Raw genomic sequence first — 21,474 nt, 5'->3', positions numbered from 1 at the left:
TATAGGAATTGCTCTGATAGTCACAGCTGTTAAATGATCTGCTGAGGCCTTAGCACCTTTGGGTGGAGTGAACTCAATAATACAGGGCTCCATCTTGCTGGTCACCCATAGTAAGCAGGGTTGTGGGAGTGTCATGGGGTCTGTTATTCCCTACTATTAATAGATGGTGAACTCTTTGAGGCATACTCTCTGTTTTAGTGCCTTGTATGAATAATGAATATGTATGACTGTTGAAATAAATTTAGCAAGCAGGGGGAAAAAATCTAACTTGCCCTAGGATTTGTGTGTGCTCAGTCATTCAGTCTTTGTGGCCACATGGACTGTAGCCCACCAGGTTCCTTTGTCCATGGAATTTTCCAGGCAAGAATACTGGAGTGTGTTGCCATTTCCTTCTCCAGGGGAATCTTCCCGCCCCAGGGATCAAACTGGCATCTCCTGCATTCGCAGGCGTGTTCTTTACCACTGCACCACCTGGGAAGCCCCACTCTGGGATTTGTAAGCCCATAAATGATGTTGAGGCGCACAGTGCTGAGTTCTGGTTTCCACTTTGATCACCAGCACATGGACAAGTCTGCTGAGCAAGTTAAGCTACTACACCTGTGGAAGTTCCAGCCTTAATTTTACAGTTCCCCTCAGTTTTTGAGAGCTCACTCTGAAACTCACACCCAGTAGATCCCTGGAGGAGGAGACTGCCTGTTTACTAAAGGCTACTGACATTCATGTTTCTTGGAGGAGAAAAACTGCGTCAACACATTGCTCAAAAGCCAAATCTTCCCTGCTGAGAACCTGCAGGGGTGTTGAAAGTATAAAGAACTGACAATCTAGGCTTAAACTACCAAAATAAATCTAAGTACTGTTGCTCTCATTTTTTAGTTTTATGTCAAATTGAAACAGATCAGAGATTAAACCCACCAAGACCAATACCCAGAACTTATCGGGAAAAAAAAAGGAAATCAGAATTAATAAATATAACTTAAATGTCTATTTCATTAATTGATAAATGCACAAATTTCTAAGAAATGGAAGTTCTTGAAAATTCTATTGAAAACAATTTGTACATTTAATTTCCTCCCCAGGAGTTCTCAAATATACCTGATAAATGTCAAAAACATAATTATAGGAAATAAAAGGAGTTACTACAGCTAAGTAATTTCAAAAGCAAAATAATACACATTCTTTGAAAAGATTTTTATCACAGAAAAAAAATTAATTCTTTTGATATGCTGTGACACGGCACCTCATAAATGGTAGTGTCTAGGGTCTTTTAAAGTATTAAGTACTAATGAATTAGGACTATTTTAAAACAGCAGTGTGCTTTTCTTTTTCAAGTTAAATGAAGCATTAACAAATAAATATGAATAAAAGTCCACATTCAAGTATTTCCTTTAATGCATGCCTTTCCTCCTTTATATTTATCTTCCTTTCAGAAATTCCCTACAGGATCTCCCCAAATTCACATCCCATAGACAGCCTGCAGCCCAGAGTGACATATGTTCTGTGGATGACAGCTCTGACAGCTGCCGGCGAAAGCCCCCAAGGAAATGAAAGAGAATTTTGTCTGCAAGGTAAGAACCACCCTTACAGAGGGTAAGTCCACTGGATCCCTCTATAGGAGTATACTCCCACTATGTGATATAGAGATTATCAGACTTTCTTTAATTCACTAATTACTTGCTTGCTGCTACACTTTTGTGTTTGCCATTTCCTCTAACCAGAGTGCCCTACCATTTTATTACCTGCTTGGAGACAGTCTCTACTCAGTTTTCAAAACTCAGCAAAAATGTTGCCTCCTCCAGAAAGTCTTCCCAAATGCACATCCATATTTTCTTCATAATGCACTATGCTTGACCCCTATTCAAAACTCTGAATCCAACAAGCAGGAACTAGTGTCTATCACTTATTATCAAGGTCTGGAACACCACCCAGCACATAGTACTTGTCCCCTGATTATCTGTTCAATGAAAGATGAGCATAATCCCAATAAGGACACATCTCTTGACTATTGTCCAACTCTTTGCAACTCCTTGAACTGCAGCACCCCAGGCTTCCCTGTCCTTCACTATTTCCCTGAGTTTGCTTAAACTCAAGTCCATTGAGTCCATGATGCTATCCAACCATCTCATCCTCTGTTGCCCTCTTCTCCTCCTGCCCTCAATCTTTCCCAGCATTGGGGTCTTTTCCAGTGAGTAGGCTGTTTGCATCAGATGGCCAAAGTGTTGAAGCTTCGGCTTCAGCATCAGTCTTTCCAATGAGTATTCAGGACTGATTTCCTTTAGGATGGACTGGTTGGATCTCCTCGCTGTCCAAGGGACTCTCCAGAGTCTTCTCCAGTACCACAGTTCAGAACCATCAATTCTTTGGCAGCCATCTTTATGGTCCAATTCTTACATCCATACATGACTGGAAAAACCGTAGCTTTGACAATATGGACCTTTGTCAGTAAAATTATATCTCTGCTTTTTAATATGCTGTCTAGGTTTGTCATAGCTTTTCTTCCAAGGAGCAAGTGTCTTTTAATTTCATGGCTGAAGTCACCATCCACAGTGATTTGGAACCCAAGAAAATGAAATCTATCACTGCCTCCACTTTTCCCCCTTCCGTTTGCCATGAAGTGATGGGACTGGATGCCATGATCTTACTTTTTTAAACAACTTTTACATATCAGATAGTTATCATGCTCCAGGCACTGTGTTAAGCACTTTGCACACTATATTTTGTGTGCCAGAAACTTTCACAATAACCACGTAGCTTAAACAACAGAGATTAATTTCCTCACAGTTCAGGAGGCTGCAGTCTGAGAACAAGGTGTCAGCAGAGTTGGCTTCTTTTGAGGGCTATGACAGAATCTGTCCCACAGCTCACATCTGGGGGCAATCTCTGGCTCCTGGTCCCTCTGCCTTTTCTAAAAACATCTTGAACATCTGGAAGTTCACAGTTCTTGTACTGTTGAAGCCTGGCTTGGAGAATTTTGAGCATTACTTTACTAGCATGTGAGATGAGTGCAATTGTGTGGCAGTTTGAGCATTCTTTGGCATTGCCTTTCTTTGGGATAGGAATGAATCCTTTTCCAGTCCTGTGACCACTGCTGAGTTTTCCAAATTTGCTGGCATATTGAGTGAAGCACTTTCACAGCATCATCTTATAGGATTTGCAATAGCTCAACTGGAATTCCATCACCTCCACTAGCTTTGTTCGTAGTGATGCTTCCTAAGGCCCACTTGACTTCACATAGGATGTCTGACTCTAGGTGAGTGATCATACCATCATGATTATCTGGGTCGTGAAGATCTTTTTTGTCCAGTTCTAAATAGGGAAAGGAGTACATCAAGGCCATATATTGTCACCCTATTTATTTAACTTATACGCAGAGTACATCATGAGAAACGCTGGGCTGGATGAAGCACAAGCTGGAATCAAGATTACCAGGAGAAATATCAATAACCTCAGATAATGCAGATGACACCAAACTTATGGCAGAAAGCAAAGAAGAACTAAAGAGCCTCTTGATGAAAGTGAAAGAAGAGAGTGAAAAAGTTGGCTTAACGCTCAATATTCAGAAAACTAAGATCATGGCATCTGGTCCCATCACTTCATGGCAAATAGATGGAGAAATGGTGGAAACAGTGACAGACTTTATTTTTTGGGCTCCAAAATCACTGCAGATGGTGACTGCAGCCATTAAATTAAAAGACACTTACTCCTTGGAAGAAAAGTTATAACTAACCTAGATGGCATATTAAAAAGCAGAGACATTATTTTGTCAACAAAGGTCCATCTAGTCAAGGCTATGGTTTTTCCAGTAGTCATGTATGGATGTGAGAATTGGACTATAAAGAAAGCTGAGTGCCAAAGAATTGATGCTTTTGAGCTGTGGTGTTGGAGAAGACTCTGGAGAGTCCCTTGGACAGCGAGGAGATCCAACCAGTCCATCCTAAAGGAAATCAGTCCTGAATACTCATTGGAAGGACTGATGCTGAAGCTGAAACTCCAATACTTTGGCCACCTGATGTGAAGAGCTGACTCATCTGAAAAGACTCTGATGCTGGGAAAGATTGAAGGCAGGAGGAGAAGGGGACGACAGAGGATGAGATGGTTGGATGGAATCACCGACTCAATGGACATAAGTTTGAGTAAACTCTAGGAGTTGGTGATGGACAGGGAGGCCTGGCGTGCTGTGATTCATGGGGTCGCAAAGAGTTGGACACAACTGAGCAACTGAACTGAATCGAACTGAGCTACTCCAGTCTGACCTTATCTTAACTAATAGCCTCTGCAATGACCCTATTTCCAAATAAGGCCACTTTTTGAGGAATTGGAAGTTAAGACTTCAACATGTGAACTTCAGGGTGGAGGACACGATTCACCCCCTGTAACACACACTTTCACTCATTTAATCCTGACTGCAGCTGTGTTGCATGCCTATACCAGGCACACTACCAGGCACTCCATATGAAATCAATGAAGGAATGAGGGACTAGGGCATCTTTTTATATGTATGAGATACAGAACGATGACCCAGGGTCATAGAGGTGGCAAGTGGAAGAACTACAAATCAGACTCAGATTTGAGTTTAAGTTAAATTTGAATATGTGAAGAAGTGGCCCAGCTAACATGGCTTTCTCTCCTACCAGCTAAGTCACACTGTTCTCTCTGGCAGTGCCTTTTACATCTGCTCCAAGCATAAAACAAGCTATTCTTGTTTGTGACAAGGACTACCAAGTTAATCATTCAGGACCCTATGCTAGATACTTCTCCACTGGGAAAACTGACAACTCAACTCATCTCCCAGCACTCGAATGAAAGTAAACTTGTGAGCAGTTAATTGGAATAAGGACTCAGCACGTTTCTGCTCCTGGTACTCCAGACTTGTCTCATCTGCCCAGAAAGCAAAGCAGATGCTAAAGAAATGTCACATTGTGCCAGTTGTGTGGGGTGGTAACAAGGCTGCCAGTGTTAATTCCCCTATTCAGCTCTAGGAACAACCATTCTCAGGGGAGTAGCAGGTCTCTGGCCACTAGTGCCCCCTGCACACCCTCCCCACCCCCAAACTGTTCTTCACTCTCTCAAAAGAAGAATCTTTCTACAAGATCCCTGTTGCTGACATTCTACCTCCTGTTGCAACCCATCCATGGTTCCCAAGGGCTTTCAAGCTAGAATTCAAACTGCTTTGTTACCAGGCCATGCATGACCTGGTCCCGTTCACCTGTCGATCTCCATCCTCTGCCATGCACTCATCGTTCATACTAGAAAGCAAGACCAGACTACCTGTGGTTGCTAAAGCACTCTCTGCTTCCTCCTCCCATGCCTACTCTGCTAGTCTGTCTGCACTTCCCTAGCTTGTCCACATAGCTGACTTCTAGCTATCCAGCTCTAAACTTTTGACATCCTGCCTTTGGGGAAACCTTCCTGAGCTGCTCATGAGCCGTTTCCCATGTTGTTTTCTGCAACAGTGCCTCATACATGCTGTTTTTACATGTATCCCATGGCATCATAGTTTACTGTTTCCATGTTTATACATCAGTCATCTGGACTATCTTCATGACTTCTTAAGACAACAAAGCCCATGTCCTATTCATTTGTGTATTCCAGCATTTAATCTGTCTTGTTAGTTGGTTTACACTCTAAATGTTGAATGAATTAATGAAAAATTCCAATACATAGTGAAATATTATTTATAGGAAGGAATCAGAACAATTTCAAAGACCCAAGTTAGAGGGCTTGTTCAATGGCTTGGTAAAACTAATAGCTACCATTTCTTGAGAACTTCTATGTTCAGATACATGGCTATGTGCTTTAAATACACCATCTCTAATGTTCACAACAACTTGCAAGGTAGATGTTATCGTTCACCATTTATAGATCAATTATCTGAGGTCCACACATCAGCCAGTGGCAGAGCCAGGACAAGACTCCAGGGCTCCCAGGTCACAGCCAGTGCTTTGTATACCACAATCCGTTTCCTTCTGCCCCTAGTAGAGGAAGGAGCCCTTGTAGGATTGAAGCTCCTCTGTTAGAACCATACGATTGGCCCCTTTGTGCCCTTTCTCCCTAACCAAATGGGCAAGAGTCAGCCTTGTTCCTGAGTCAAGCTACGCAGGAGCTGTAAGGCCCAGGGAGTTCACCCAACTGTCAATATTTATTTATTTACTCATTTACTTAGCTATGCTGGGTCCTAATTGCAGCATGCAAGATCTTTACTTGTGGCATGTGAAGTCCTAGTTGAAGCACATGGGATCTAGTACCCTGACCAGTGATCGAACTGGGGCCCCCTGCATTGGAAGCATGGAGTCGCCAAACCACTGGACCACTGGGGAGATCCCACAGTCAGTATTTAGAAATGTTCATTGAGGACATTTCTAAACTCATTCTAAACTCAGTCACAGGGTTTGCTCACTTTTTGCTGCAGGTAAAGCCAATTGGAGCGCATTTGTGGCGCCAAGTATCTGCACGGCTGTCATCATGGTGGGCATTCTCTCAATGCGTTGCTTCCGACAAAAGTAAGTTCATTACATCTGCTGCCTTTGGTAAAAGTTGTTTTTTTTTCTTTTTCATATAATAGCTGTTGCTGCTATGGGTCAAAAAAATGGTTTTCTCATATACTGCTGGTAGCAGACTATTCAGCTTTTTGGAGTGACAGTATATGTTTAACTTTTTAAAACATTAAACCTTTCCCCTAGCAATTCTAACTAGAAATTTATTCTAAGTATATCATAGGTATATACAGATATTTAGTGGCAAATATGTTCACTGAAGTATTGTTCATAAAAGGAGAGCAATTTGAAGCAACCTAAATGCCTGACAACATGGAATTGGATAAATAAATCACAAAATATTTTAAGCCATATAGCATACTATGCATTCATTAAAGATGTAGAAGAAAAGTAAATCATATGAATATTTGCTATATGGCATTTTACATTTAAAAAAATAATAGTGCATATACACATGCACACAGACAATGTAAGATGTATTAGTGAGCATTAAATTTGGTTGTATATAACTTAAAAAGCCAAAATAATATGACAGACGAGCTAAGCTTCTCACTCAGATAAAGGAAGTAAACTCAGGTAACGACTGGTGTAGGAGTTCCCTAGTCATCAAGGACCTAGGCTCCTTTTTCTGCTGCACTGTCCCGACATTGGCTTCTATCCTCAAGTTCACCTCATGGCCCAATGGTTGCAGGAACTGTGGCCATCATGCCTGCATTGTGCAACTCCAGGGAGAAGGGAAGTGTCCATACCTACCTCTTCAGGAGCCTTCATGTGAAGAAGTCACATGTGACACTTTCCGTTACATCTCATTGGCCAGAACTTGATGAGGCAAGAGATGCTTAAAACTGTGACCTTTTAGCTGGGCTCCTTGTTGTCCCAGTAAATCAGGGTCCCCTTCCAAGAAAGAGGGGAAAACGTGTACTAGATGGCAGTTAATATACTCCTCCCCAAGGACATACACTAAAATATTAATGGTGGTTATAACAGGGGGATAGAATCATAGGTGATCTTAGTTCTGTTTAACTATAGTTTTTAATTTCTTTAAACATGTACCGTTTGGTATGGAGAATTTTTTAAATGAATTAGTTATTCAATAGTTTTCTTCAGATGTTGTGTAAAGTAGGAGAAGAGGTCAAAGTAAAACTACCTCAAAGTCATTTCCTACTGGCCATTGAACTTGCTTGAAAGGCTTTCTATTTATTAACGCTCTCTCATATGTGATACATATTTCAAAGCAGAGCTCTTTTTAGGTAGACTTTCAAAAAGTTGAACTCAAAGAGTCAACTAGAATCCCATGCATCCTCCTGAGGGAAATAGTATCAGTTAGGGTGGAGGCATCTGCTGTTAAAGAAAAAAAAAAAAAAAAAAAAAAAAGAACCTCCAAATATAGTGGCTTTAATAAAATAGCTTTTTTTTCTCCCATATAATAATTCTAAGGTGTGTCATCCTGATTGGTCATCAGCTCTGCTCTACACAGCCATTTAGGGATCCAGTTGTCTTCCATTTTATTGGCCCACAATCCTTTGGGTGCTTTCCTCATCTGCATGATCTATACTAGGTCACAGGAACCTTTGCTCATGTTTCTTTGGGGAAAAAAAAAACCTAGTCACAAAAAAAAACCCCAAAAAACACCTAGTCACATGGCCTCATCTCGTTTCAAAGGGCTAAACACATCATAGCAGTTCACTTTTCTTATTAAACAAAATTTATTAAAGCCACATCTTTAAAACTGCTTCATATTGCTCTTAAATTAAAAAAAAAAAGTCAAAAAAGTTAAGTCATGTGTATGTAGGAAACATTTTTTGGATTTTTTTCTTCCACATCATAAACTCATCTTAAAGTATCTTCAAAAACCCAGAGATGTGGAAAGGAATAAAAGACCCTCTGATCACCAAATACAACTACTGTTGGATATTTCCATATGGTATTTTTTCTTGGCTTTTTTTTTTTTTTAAGCTTGGTTATGTCCAAGCTGTTTATGCCACTTGTATCCTGTTTTACTCTTTATTTACTTTTAGCAAAACAGTTTATTTGCCATTATAAGCTCGTTATAAACATTCTAATTTACTAAAAAATAATTTCCCCAAGGGTATTGACCATGTCCTCTTATTTGCTGTTTTATCCATACAGCATATGGCACTGTGTTGGTCATACATTAGGGATTCAGTCAATGTCTGTTGAATGAGTACTTGGCTGCTAAACATCATACTGAGGGAAAGTTCCATAGTTTATTTAGCAAACCCTAAGTGGTTGTGGTACAAGCTTTATCATCTGTCCAGGCTTCATAGAAAACTAGTCCAGTCTTAGGTAAGGCAACATCTTTCTCCTGCAGTACTTACATTTTATTCATTTGCATAAGCCTGCGCTGAAATCACTTCACTAAGCACCTGTGTTCCTATGCCACTGTTGCACACTTAACCAGATGACATGTTGTCTTTACCTGCAGGGTATTTGTTCTCCTTTTGGCCCTCAGACCTCAGTGGTGTAGCAAAGAAATTCCAGATCCAGCAAATAGCACTTGGGCCAAGAAATATCCTATTGTGGAGGTAAGGTGTAAAGTTGTGGTGGCCAGTCGATGGGGTTCTGGTGACCGGTACATCTAAGTGTCCCATTGTAGTTACAGGGAAACCTAGGTGCTTAGATCCTGTGAATAAGCTGCTTATCATAGCAGGTTACCATCTGAGTCATTCCCCCCGCCCCCCATGCATAGTAATTTTCTGAAGCTTATGAGTGCATGCTCATTCAGTCATGTCCAACTCTCTGCATCTCCATGGACTGCAGCCTGCCAGGCTCCTCTGTCCATGGGATTTTCTAGGCAGGAATGTTGGAAATTTCCTACTCCAGGGAATCTTTCCAACCCAGGGATCGAATCACATCTCCTGCATTGTCAGGCGGATTCTTTTATCACTGAGCCACCTGGGAAGCCCCTGAAGCTTATGACCAAGACTAAAAACCCAAAGCTTTCCATTCCTATCTATGCATGATGTTCCCCTCCTCACCTCAGCTTACTTCAAAAAGAGATTTAAAAAGCAAGTGTATTTGGTGAGCACTGGCTCATCCAAATTCAAGAGCACTGAAGCTTTTACTGTGACGCTCCCAGTCCTTTGTGAGTTCAGAGCAGATAAATAGAGCCCAGACTATTTTGGTCTTGGCAGGAAGCCAGTAAGTCATTCCATTGTGCAAGGAAAAGGTTTTAAGGCAGGAGAGGTTGCTCAGCTAGCACAGGAGATTGCTGGGAGTAGAGGACACGCAGGGACTTGCAGCCACACAGTCCCAGGAGAGGAAAGCAGCTCACAGCGGGCAAAAGGATCTGTCTCTGGCCAAGGACCTTGAAGTTGAAGGCATCTGAATGTGGAGCCGGAATATGCACTGAAGGGGAATAAAGGGGGGCAGGGGGGCCCACGTCCTTCCTATCGCCTGGGGCCTCAGCAGCCCCACATTCTCACCTCTTAGAGCCCAGTTCCTCCAAGACTCTTCCTCTTCAGTCACCCATGCATTCTCTCATCCACACCATTCCTCAGGCCAAAAGACACACCAGCTGCTCCTCAGGGAAAGAGCTGGTCCCAGCTGTGTCTGCCTCAGTAGGAATTTAAGTCACCACAGTTTAATGCCTTTGAAATAAGGCCACCTCCGCCACTTACTATGTCAGTGATCCTTGAGGAGCCTGTCCGGTGACATGAGCCCTAGTTTCATCCTCCTTAAAATAGGAGTTGACAATATATCTCATATATATTGTTGTGAAGCCTAAGTCAGATGCCATGTAAAGCACATGGATCATACAAGTCAAAGATCATTCATTTTCTTCCCAGGAAGATTTATTCTTGAAGTCTTCACTCTCTCTTGAGGAGTTTTGTCCCTGTTAAGTTACAGTAGCAAGAACAGTATAATAATAACAATATATGTATATATGCATGTATATGATGTATATTTGAGTATTTATGACATATAATTATATATGATATTATGATATATAACAATATTACACAATAATATGTTTATATATAAAATATAATGTACATTCTCTATGCCAGGCACTGTAAAGAAAACTTTCATGTATTAACATCTAACCTGTACAACAGCTTTATGAGGTTGTAATGTTATTTTCCCCGTTTCTCAAATAAGGAAGCTGAGGCCCAGAGGACACAGTAACTTGTCCAGTGTTAGTCGACTAACAGGTGGATCCTGGGTTCACAAATAAGCAGGATGTGCTGTCTGCCATTATACTTTTAAATGTTCTAAAAGATCTTCAGCACAGAATGAGGGGGGTGTTTCCAGCAGTCAGCGCCTCTGAGCTGAAAAAACTAACTCAAGAGATGTTCCCACACTGGACCCTCACTTGGAGGCAATATTGTAATGACCTATGGGAATGTACTCAATAAGGATGCCACTGCTAGTGTTAGAGGGGATTCCAGTACCAGGAGTTGAATAAGTGGAGCTCTAAGGTCTCTCTCTTCCAATGCTGAGATGCCACAGTCCCATGTCCTGGAAGCCTGAAATAGCACAGTGGGGAGCAGCTCTGGGTCAGTCACGGACACCTGGCTCCCAGGCTGGCGGCTTTGGTGTCATGGTCTCTATTTGCCACTGCCTGGGTGTGAGGGGACACAGAGGCATACAGACCACTGAAGAGCCCATAAAAAGCTCAGAAGAGGTGCTGAGATAAACAAAGGGTTAGAGAAAGTAACACAGGGAAACAATAACAGAAACTGCCACACACATGCCCACATTTGTACAGTGTGAGTATTTTCATTGCAGCATTATAAATAGAAACCGGACATTACATAAGGTAACCTGCCACCGGGGGCCAGGTTAAACATCTGGGTATATCCGTACGGCAAGATGTTATGAAACTACTAAAAACAAAACTGAGATCTATATGTATCTAAATCTCTAGTATGTTTAAAGGTGAAAAAAAGCAGTTTGTAATTATTGCCTAAAGTGGATTCTCATTTGTATAAAAGGAAGGTGATTCTACACACACACACTCTCCAACATGTGCAGAGGATATTTCTGGAAACCTAAATATGAAACTGGTAAATGGTGGTTGTCTTTGGGGAGGCAGTTGAAGGCATGAAGGCCACTTAATTTTTATTACAAATTCTCTTTGAACAGAAAAAAAAAAAAATTACAAGACTATGTCCCTATATTTCTTTTGCAAAACAAAACCCCCCAATAAATTAGAAAATTAAAAAAAAAAAAATTGAACATGCCATCGCCTTGTGGCAGCCTCAGAACCCCACGTCACTTGACCCTTGCAGGGGTAGACTATTTTTAAAGGCCCAAACTGCTCTCCTGGTGACAGCCTGGGACAGACATCAGAAACAATTGTCTTTCACCTCCAACAAAATGTGCTTTGAGTTCTCAGATTTTACATTCCCCTGAAAGTGAAAGTATCAGTTGCCTAGTCAAGTCTGACCCTTTCCAACCCCATGGACTGTAGCCCGCCAGGCTCCTCTGTCCATGGGATTCTCCAGGCAAGAAAACTAGAATGGATTGCCATTCCCTTCTCCAGGGGATCTTCCCCACCCAGGGATTGAACCCAGGTTTCCTGCATTGCAGGCGAATTCTTTACCATCTGAGTCACCATGTAAGCCCCCTACCATTTCTTAAAATGTGGCCAAAAAGACATGGTCTTAAAACTCGAGAGGAAAAGGCCCAAGCATAAAGGGAATACTGGGATGTTATCCATTTTGAGCTTGTAAAAGCTTAAAATAGTTCCCATGATATACCTGAGTTATTACTGGTCCAAGAGGCCTTGCCCCAGGACTTGTCAGCCAGGGGGCCTGCTTTGTAAAAGTTCTGAGGTACAGCCTCAGTTGGTACTGCCAGAACTGTCAAAAGGCAGAGCCTTGCCTTATGAATACAACAAGGTGATCCTCACTCTCTGCGATCCTTCCATAGCGGTGGTTACAGCGTTTTGGCAGCTGCCAGCCATGTTCCAAGCCAGACCAATGTGCCAGAGCCAGTTTGCTTAGCGATAGGAAAAGAGCAGGCTCTGGAAAGAAAGGTATACACCTACCCTCTGGCTGCTCAGGGCCCTTTGTAGAAGTCCGCCCTGAGACAGCACTGTCATTCACTTTGGGGACACTTGCCATGCTCGAGGCAAGGGAGGGGACATCAGTGACCAGCATAGATCATACCATTCTTGCACAGCTTGGCATCTTACAGATAAGTGACTCAAAGGCCAGAGAGATGTATTGAGTTTTCCCGAGCTGTAGATTCTCAGAGCTGGGATTAGTCCTCAGGGTTTGCCCTAGACCAAGGCTATTTTTATTATCCTCCTCCTATAAGATCTGGACCCTGCTTGCAGCTGACAGACATGTTTTGGGGGGGTTTTTTTGCCCTTTTTTTTTTTTTTTAAAAGTAACAGTATAAAGCATCTTGTGCCAAGAACTTAACAGCTAGCTTCTTCGCTGTTGTAGGAATTCAGTGTGGGGAACAATCACTAGGGACTTCCTGAAAGTGGGCTTTGGAGCTCTGCTTCAGAAAGATCAAGCAGGCAGCATAAAAGAAAGTTTCAAGTGTGGGGAGAGCCTAGTAAAGCCTATAAGAAGAAATGTTAATAAAGTGCTTAAACTTGGACTCAGGAATCAGTAGTAAGCTTTGAAAGGAGATGTAACCAACTAGATGCTGAGAAAGACAGAGCAAGAAGAGTAACAGACAAAATTAGCTGTAGCGAGGAAAGGATGAAAACTTCTTCCAAATAAGTTATTCCAGAGGAGTCCTTCTTAAGAGCAGAACTGACAAGGATATTACCCTGCCAAAAACCTTTCAGCAGTTGTATCGAAGCCCGAACTCTTAAGTATTCCTTAAAGGTCCCTTCATCACGTGACCTCCTTCTCTTTCTAAAGCCTTAATGTGCCTGTCCTAAGAAAGAACTAGCAGCTTCCAGAGTAGACCAATCCTCCTTTCCCCACTGGCTCCTTACCTGGGAAAAACTATACACCTCTCAGGATTCAGCTCTAGTGTTATCAAGTCTTCCATGCCTCCTCCCCAGACAGATGCAAGCTCAGCCTTTCCTCTGCACCCACTGTGCCTACTATGCTAGAGTAAAAGCAGCTGGTGCAGTTTGACTCACCAGAAACAGTCTAGTTGACGGCTCAGTGGGATAGTGACTCACTGCTGGGGACTGAGAGGAGTCCTCGCTCGCCAACAATGTTAACTGCCTCTCTCACCTCCCAAAGGCAAGGGCCCACAGCGTTCTGCCTCGAGCTGACTAGGCAGTGCAGGCTGCGAGGCCTTTTGGAAGCCTGAACAAGTTGGTTGTCAAGGCTACTTACTCAACATAGCCACATGAGCCTCTTCTTTCCCTTTCTCAGGAAAAGACACAGCTGGCCTTGGATAGGCTCCTGAAAGACTGGCCCACTGCTGAAGAACCTGAGCCCCTGGTTATCAACGAAGTCCTTTATCAAGTGACACCAGTCTTCAGACCTCCCCATCACTCCAGCTGGTCAGAAAAGGGACAAGGAGTCCAAGGTCACTATACCTCTGAGGAAGACACAGGGTACATTGCCTCGAGCCCACCACCTCCGAGAGCTCTCACAGCAGAGACAGGACAAGGGGTGGATCTATACAAGGTTCTAGGGAGCAAGGGCCCTGACTCAAAGCCGGGAAACCCAGCCAGCCCCTTGACCGTCCTCCCAGTGGACTACCTTCCGACCCATGAGGGCTACTTACCCTCCAACATGAATTATCTCCCTTCACACGAGGCTCCCATAACTGATCCTCTGGAAGAACTGCCTCAGCACATCTCTCTTTCCATTTTCCCCTCAAGTTCCCTTCGCCCACTCACCTTCTCCTGTGGTGAGAAGTTGACTCTGGACCAGATAAAAATGGGGTGTGGCTCCCTCATGCTCTGAGTGGTGAAGCCTGAAGTTTGGAAAGCTGATGAACCTCCAACCAGCAAGGCATGCCCTGTCTACCCAGCCACCTGCTCCAGTGGTCATTACCTCTGGGTGCTCCCGTCAGATCTGGGTGCAGCTAGAGGGCAGGTAAGCCAGCTCAGGGTGAATCTCAGGAACTGAGAGTTGGCTGTAATCAAATCCAGATACCTCATCTTGCCTTCTGCAGAGCCTTAAGATTACATCCTCTGCTGTGTGGACCTAGAAATTCCAGTCTGGGTTCTTGCAACTTTCTTGTCTATGTTGTCCAGAAAGGGGAAAGGCAAGAGTAGAAACCAAAACTCTTACTAGCAATGGCAAACAGTGCAGAGGACCATTCATTCAACAACCACTTATAGCTGACCTTGAATAATGTGTTTGAGCTCATGGGTCCACCCGTATGCATATTTTTAAAAATAATAAATTCTACAGTACTATGTGATCCATTGTTGAATACTGAGTCACAGATACAGAAGGCCAACTAAAAGTTATATGCAGATTTTCAACTGCACAGGGGAGTCGATGCCCCTAATCATCACATTGTTTAAGGGTCAACTGTATGTAAAGTTGCTACTATAGACCACGTCTATGTCTAGATCAGTATGTCCCATCGGCCTGATACACAAATGTTCTGCTAGGTCATGTTTAACTCTTCATCCATGCCTCCTGCCGTTCCAGACTAACATAGTTCTCCCAGGCTTTATTTGAAAAGCTTAAGCTTCTTCCTTACATATCTATTCTACTCTGTTTAGCTGCTGTGTAAGCACCCCCACTGCATGGTTCCTTGCATCTCCGTAGCTTCAGCATTGGCTTGTCTGCACCCAGGCTGTGGAGCCCCTTGTTTGACTATTTGCAATAGGTCATGACAGACAAAGCTGCCACCTCAGAAGCAGTCCAAACTGTCACCTCTTGAGAGTAACAGCCAACTTTTATTTCTTGCAATACCTATTGTTTTAATAGCCATTTTAGCCACTCTTCCCCTCCCGCTTCAACACACAGGTCCCAGTCTCCTTTTTAACCAACCACACCGTTTCCCTTGGAGAAGGAAATGGCAACCCACTCCAGTACTCTTGCCTGGAGAATCCCATGGACAGAGGAGCCTGGCGAGCTACAGTCCACGGGGTCACAGAGTCAGACACTACTGAGCAACAAAATCATCACCACTACCTTTTCCCTTTCCTTAAAGCCCCAGGTGGTACTGCAGCCCTCAATTATTTTCTTAATAAAAAAAAGTCTCCTCCTAAGGATGCAGAAACCTCCTCAGCACTTCCCTTGTACAATGCACTTTTCCTCTACTGGACTGTATGTAACCTGAAGGCAGGGATCACAGCAATCTGATTCTCCAGCACCATGCCTGGTCCACGGTGCTAAAGAATCAGATTGATAGAGTAGGTTTATCAATATAAAGTAAGAGATGTCTCCTGCCACAGCCTCCACCTTGTTCCGTCTGTTCTAGAAAGCAATCCAGCTATGCCTGCTTCCTCTTTATTGAGACAATTGCATTTACTTGTAATCTTCTTCATCCTCAACCCCCATTCTACCCTACCATTGACTGACAGTGCTACTACAATACATGTTGCTGTTTAGTTGTGTCTGACTCTCTGCCACCCCATGGACTGTTACTCACCAGGCTCCTCTGTCCATGGGATCTCCCAGGCAGAAATACTGGAGTGGGCTGCATTTCCTCCTCCAGGGCATCTTCCCGACCCAGGGATAGAATCCATGTCTCCTGCAAGTCTCCTTCATTGCAGGTGGATTGTTTACTGCTGAGCTACCAAAAACCTATTTGAGCATGCCTCTGGCTGCTCACTCTGGCAGATAAAATGCCCTCTTTCCGTGAATGACAGGATAGGGAACCTCATTCTGCCCTTGCTCCAAATAGTTTTTCTCATCTTCCTTCCTGCCCACACACAAGTAAAATTCCTAGATCAAATTGCCTCGTTTACCAAGCCTAGTAGAGCTCACCAGTATTCATATAGCCAGGTTTTCATTCGTCAGGAAAATTAGCAATACTTTAAATCCTCACTCCTGATACACATCCCAAAAGCCAACCCAGAAATCTACGCTCTACTGAAACTATCAAATTCCTTAATTCTCTGGAACCTAAATACTACAGATAGAGTTCAAGTTCATTCTCAGTGAATTCACGGGCATCTCTACCAATTTGTGTGTAAAGATCATTACCTTCAATTATTCATTAAAAAGACCCTCTTTTAAAAAAAAAATTAAAAAAAAAAAAAGACCCTCTTTACCAGAAACCAGAAACTCCATTTCCTGGGCCTCTGTCTTCCTTATAGGCTATAGGAAAGCCAAGTTGTTGTTATCTAGTTCTTTCCCCTTAGTGCCTGTTCCCCTCCACCCTGTCCCAATTTCTCAGCTTCCACGAATAGCCTACAGCTGCAACTCACCAATGCCTAGCCACCAGTGAAAGAGATGCCAACCTAGGCACATTCTATTCTAGTCAGTACCCCTTACTCGATTCTTGGTTTTCTCCATCAGGCTCTTTTTCTTCCATCTGATGTAGTTGTCATCTGTCGTAGTATCACTGCTCAAGCCTTCCAAAGGAGCCCTGTTCTTCTCTTTCTAGCCTGCAGGAATCAAGGACATTCACATTATCCACCCTAATGAAAGACTAATAGGTAAACCCTCAAATTAATCACTCTTTAAAATAAAGAGACCAGAAAGTCCTCTTCTTTACCTTAAAAAAAAAAAGGATTAGGAATTTAATCAGTTGGCCAACTGATGATGGAAAGAAACAAGTCATATTTTTACATCACAGTCTACACTAGAACTTCCAATTGAAACTTTGCAAAACACACCCAAGTTAGATAAAAATATTTTCAAGATATGCCAAGATAACTTACAGATCAGTATGAAAAAAGAACCAACACTTCAAAGAAAAACAGACTGTGAGCAACTCACAAAATTCATATAAATACCCAGTAAGCATGAAAAAACCCGTTTTATCAAAGAAATAAAAATTAGGTACCATTTTCCCCTTACCAAATTAGAAACATTAAAAATTAGCTGGTATTAATAAGAGTACTGTTAGTTGGCTCTTTTCTAGAGGCACCTGGACAATATTCAGTAAAATTTGAGTCAGGAACTCCTTTCCTAGCAATGTAGACTAAAACTGTATAAATATCATAAAGTGAATAAAAGATTTATCACAGCGGTGACTAGAGGGGGATGGATGTTAAGAGTAGTAACTGAAGCAATGGATCTTTGAAATACAAGTTTATATAACGAGCCAACTTTGCCTTTACTCCCGTTCTTACAGGAATTGTTAATAATGATCAACAGCCTCTAACACAGTACTTAATCCATGCAGTTTCCAAGAGGTATAACTCAGGTCTCACCATGACTAGTTTAAGGTAGGTGTTCTCTCCACTTCAGAGATGAGAAAACTATGACACAAGTTAACTAAACCCCAGTCACACTATTAGAACCTGATACCACAGTCTGGTTTTAGAGCCTAACTTTCAACTCTTTAATTCTTCTCCATGCAAGTGACTGCACAACAAATTTTCTATCAATTGGGATTCTGACTCTAGTTGACAATACCTGTGATTCCATAAAAATCTTTGAACCTATTGTTACTAGGTAATAAAAAAACTGGCATTTCCATACTTCTAAAGTTCTAGAGCATTCTTGGTTCTTTAGGAAACTACCTAAAAAGCAGGAAAATCTTAAATGACACCAGGACAAATCTGGCACTAAGTTTGCTAACTCATCTGCTCATCTAAATCTTACAAGGCACGCTGTGGGTCACAGACGGGAATCAATACTTCTGAGAAAGTCCGTTATTTTAAGGAAACTGTATTTAAAACTATGAATAAAAGTATTATGCCTTTTAAATAGAGAAGTAACCAGAACAGTGTGTTCTCTCTTTAATTAAAATATCTATGACTCCATCCAACTTAACCTGATTTTTTCCGAACATGGATGTTTAAGTAAAAAGGAATTAGGGCCGTTTTTATCCAGTTGTGTTGCTTGTATGAATTGTTGAAATGTAAGTGCCTTTCCTTTATTCTATGGTAACTGGTTCCACATTTTGTTGATGGTTCTTTTAAGTGGCAAAAACCAGTCTTAATTTGGCTGAGATTTCAATCACATCTCCAAGAAACATACAGACCTATTATGTGATGCCACAAGGCCCCTTTAAATTAATTCAGGCCACTTATCAATTTCCATGACTGTGAAGAGTTCTTCCACAAGGAACCCTGGCCTTGCGTAGGCAAGAGAATGTCATGTGGAGTCTGTATCTTCCCTTTTCCAATTTCAGATTTTAATACTACCCACAGGTAATTGGACCCAACAAAATACTGTAAAAGCTGTTGCGAGATTCTCATGGAGACTGTTTTTCATAGATCCTGGATTTTCACCAGAAAGAGCGTAACCAGCGTTAACATGGTTTTTCCTAAAAACCTCATGACCCTCATCCCTAGCCAAAAATCCGAAGGTGAAAACTGGATGTCACAAGATTTCATTTATGAAAAGAAATCTTAACCTTATTCCATCACAGAGGGTGTTAAAGACCATTTGCCTTCTTTTTCACAATTTCCTGTTTCCTCTCCTCTCCCGCAACTGCGGATGACTGGATTCCTTTGCACTCCTATAAACACTCCCTTTAGATCCCTCTGGTCTGTGGCAGGTTAACCTTCAGAACAGCTTTATAGACTTTTTTTGTTGTTAAAACACCCACTTTTCACGTTGTTTGCAATAGATTTTAAAAAATAGCTAGAAAGGTTAGCCAATAATTTCTCCAGCTATGGATGCTTCTCAAAATTTTTCCTCTAAAAATCTGCAGATAAAAGTTTAATAACTTTAAGTAATAAGAAATTGGTGATCCTGGAAAAAAAAAAAAAAAGGTAAGGAGGAACATCCCTGTTTGGGTGTCATTAGGAGGTGCCTATTATTTAAGTTCTTCAAGCAATAGTATAATGGTGATTTTCTATTAATAAACTGTCCATTTTCTCCTAAAGAGAACTTCTCAGATGATTTTTATTTTCATCGAGCATTATACAGCATCCAAAGCACTTCTCTGTATTTCAGTCATGACTTCCAGCTCTACTTTCTGACTCAAAATGCAGAGGTGAGTGGAGGGTGGACCAATCCAAATATCAAACACGTCGCCTACTGCATTTTATTGATTCAGTGACAAAGTGTCACTCAATCTTCAACGGACACCGTTATGAACAAAATACAGTAGTCAGAAGCACAATATACCTGGCTGGGCATGGTGATTTTCTTCGTATTATTAGTGATCAATGAACACCTTTATCAGAAGTAATTTATCCAATCCAGTCTTCCCATGGCCTTTTTAAGTTACTACAACTGTAGCACCTAAGTGAAGCCTTGATAAGTACACAGTATCAAGCTGAAACCAAATTTTCTGTAGTTTTTAGGAAAAGGTGTTCCTTTTTTGTTGGGGAAAAAAAAAATGTGGAAGCTTCACTGGAAATTCAGAATTTCCAGAGAAGACAAACCAACTTTATCTCGAAACAGAAAAGTTCCTGTGTTTAATTCATTTCACCAGTCATGTAAACCTAAATATCTTCAGCTATAAAATGCAGCGGGGGGTGGGGAGGAAGCCACCATCTCCTTTGATGTGTTGGATAATTTCCAAACCTCTGGCAGCCTGAGCATTGACAGAATGCCTAAACATGTGCGTATCTAACATTTGTCACTATTTGTCAGTGTGCCTGCCAAACAAAGCAACAACTGACTGTGGATTATTACACCCAAGGTGTAAAACAATGAATTCAATGTGTAAAAGTTCCCATAATAAGATTTCTGACATTATTCATCAGCTAATAAGAAAACTTCAGTCCCAAACTGACAAAATTCTGGGCAATAACAAGAACCAAGTCCAACTGGATCATTTTATACAGCTCCATTCTAGCTAAATGAAAACCATTTCTTCAAATTGAAGCGTGTTTGGTCCTAAAATCTGTTAAGAGAAGTCAGCTCCAACTGCAATTATGGTGTAAACAATACTGTCCAAACTACTGCTCATTCTCCCAGCTCAGTTCTCCAAATAACAAAACCCTAAATATTAACTAGCGCTTCGCTTTTCACATTTCCATACCAGTAACATTTATGCAGCCATTTAAGGAATAAAGCCACAACCAAGATCAGTTCAGAGCAATTCTTATCACTTTAGGTAGTCTAGTTTTGAAAAATTCACAATGAACCGGAGGTATCAGAATAATTATCACCAAGTATTCTGTTTTCCAAGCACAAGATTTAGAATACACATTCAAGTGCACCAGAATGGTCAGTCTCTCCAACAGGCAGCAAAAGGGACAAATGTTACTGATTTAACACTACCTATGTAATTAGAGGCTTCCCTGGTAGCTCAGCTGGTAGAATCCACCTGCAATGCCGGAGACTCTGGTTCAATTCCTGGGTTGTGAAGATCCCTTGGAGAAGTGACAGGATACCCCTTCCAGTATTCTGACCTGGAGAATTCCATGGACAGAGGAGCCTGGCAGGCTACAGTCCATGGGGTCGCAGTCAGACACAATGGAACGACTTTCACGTATTTAACACCTCCAACAAAAACATAATTTGGTAAATCATTTTCTAACTTGTATGGGCCATTTCTCACCCTTCCTTTCCATTTCAAAGTGAATTGACTTCCAGTTAAGACAGAAGTAATGACACAAAAGCTAGATTCTGCCTAAATGGATATCCTGATTAAGCTGAGAAATGCAGTTCTCAGAATCCGTTAATTGATGCCCTAGTTCAACCTATGAAGTTAAGACATTTGTTTTCTTACCCATGTAAAATGTTTCTATCTCTCATCTTATGGCACAGTCAGCACAATAGAAAGATCATCATCATTAAGTGATAATTGCCACTAAATGTGAAAACCTATAACCATGCCATTAAGTGTCTTAGTCTAGCAAATTATACTTTCCATTAACAGCTTCCAGAATCATATTTGGGTTGCCAACTAAATAATTTCTTAAAAAATAATAAATCTTTACTAAAAAGCTACTGAATATCTTGCCCTTATTCTGATTAGAGGTTAAGAAGTTAAAATTTTTTAAATACTTCAAATTTCACAACTTCCCATACAGGGCGATTTAATCTGCACC

At 41.6% G+C, this 21,474-nt stretch overlaps 1 protein-coding gene across 3 annotated transcripts in view; it reads left to right on the top strand.

Moving 5' to 3' along the window:
* Window positions 1-14,347, top strand: part of IL12RB2 (interleukin 12 receptor subunit beta 2) — a 68,332-nt gene extending 53,985 nt beyond the window's left edge. For 2 of the 3 annotated variants that reach the window (XM_065911230.1, XM_065911229.1), the window contains 4 exons: window positions 1,428-1,565; window positions 6,407-6,497; window positions 8,938-9,037; window positions 13,808-14,347. In XM_065911230.1, the coding sequence (XP_065767302.1) occupies window positions 1,428-1,565; window positions 6,407-6,497; window positions 8,938-9,037; window positions 13,808-14,347 (869 nt within the window). The remainder of the gene's footprint in view (window positions 1-1,427; window positions 1,566-6,406; window positions 6,498-8,937; window positions 9,038-13,807) is intronic. The other variant, XM_065911232.1, reaches the window with a different exon arrangement.
* The last annotated feature ends 7,127 nt before the right edge of the window (window positions 14,348-21,474 follow it).

This window comes from Muntiacus reevesi, chromosome 1 (assembly GCF_963930625.1).
Source record: "Muntiacus reevesi chromosome 1, mMunRee1.1, whole genome shotgun sequence".
Classification (NCBI taxonomy): domain Eukaryota; kingdom Metazoa; phylum Chordata; class Mammalia; order Artiodactyla; family Cervidae; genus Muntiacus; species Muntiacus reevesi.
The sequence above is the reverse complement of the archived record's forward strand: the minus strand, read 5'-3'. Positions and strand labels throughout refer to the sequence as shown.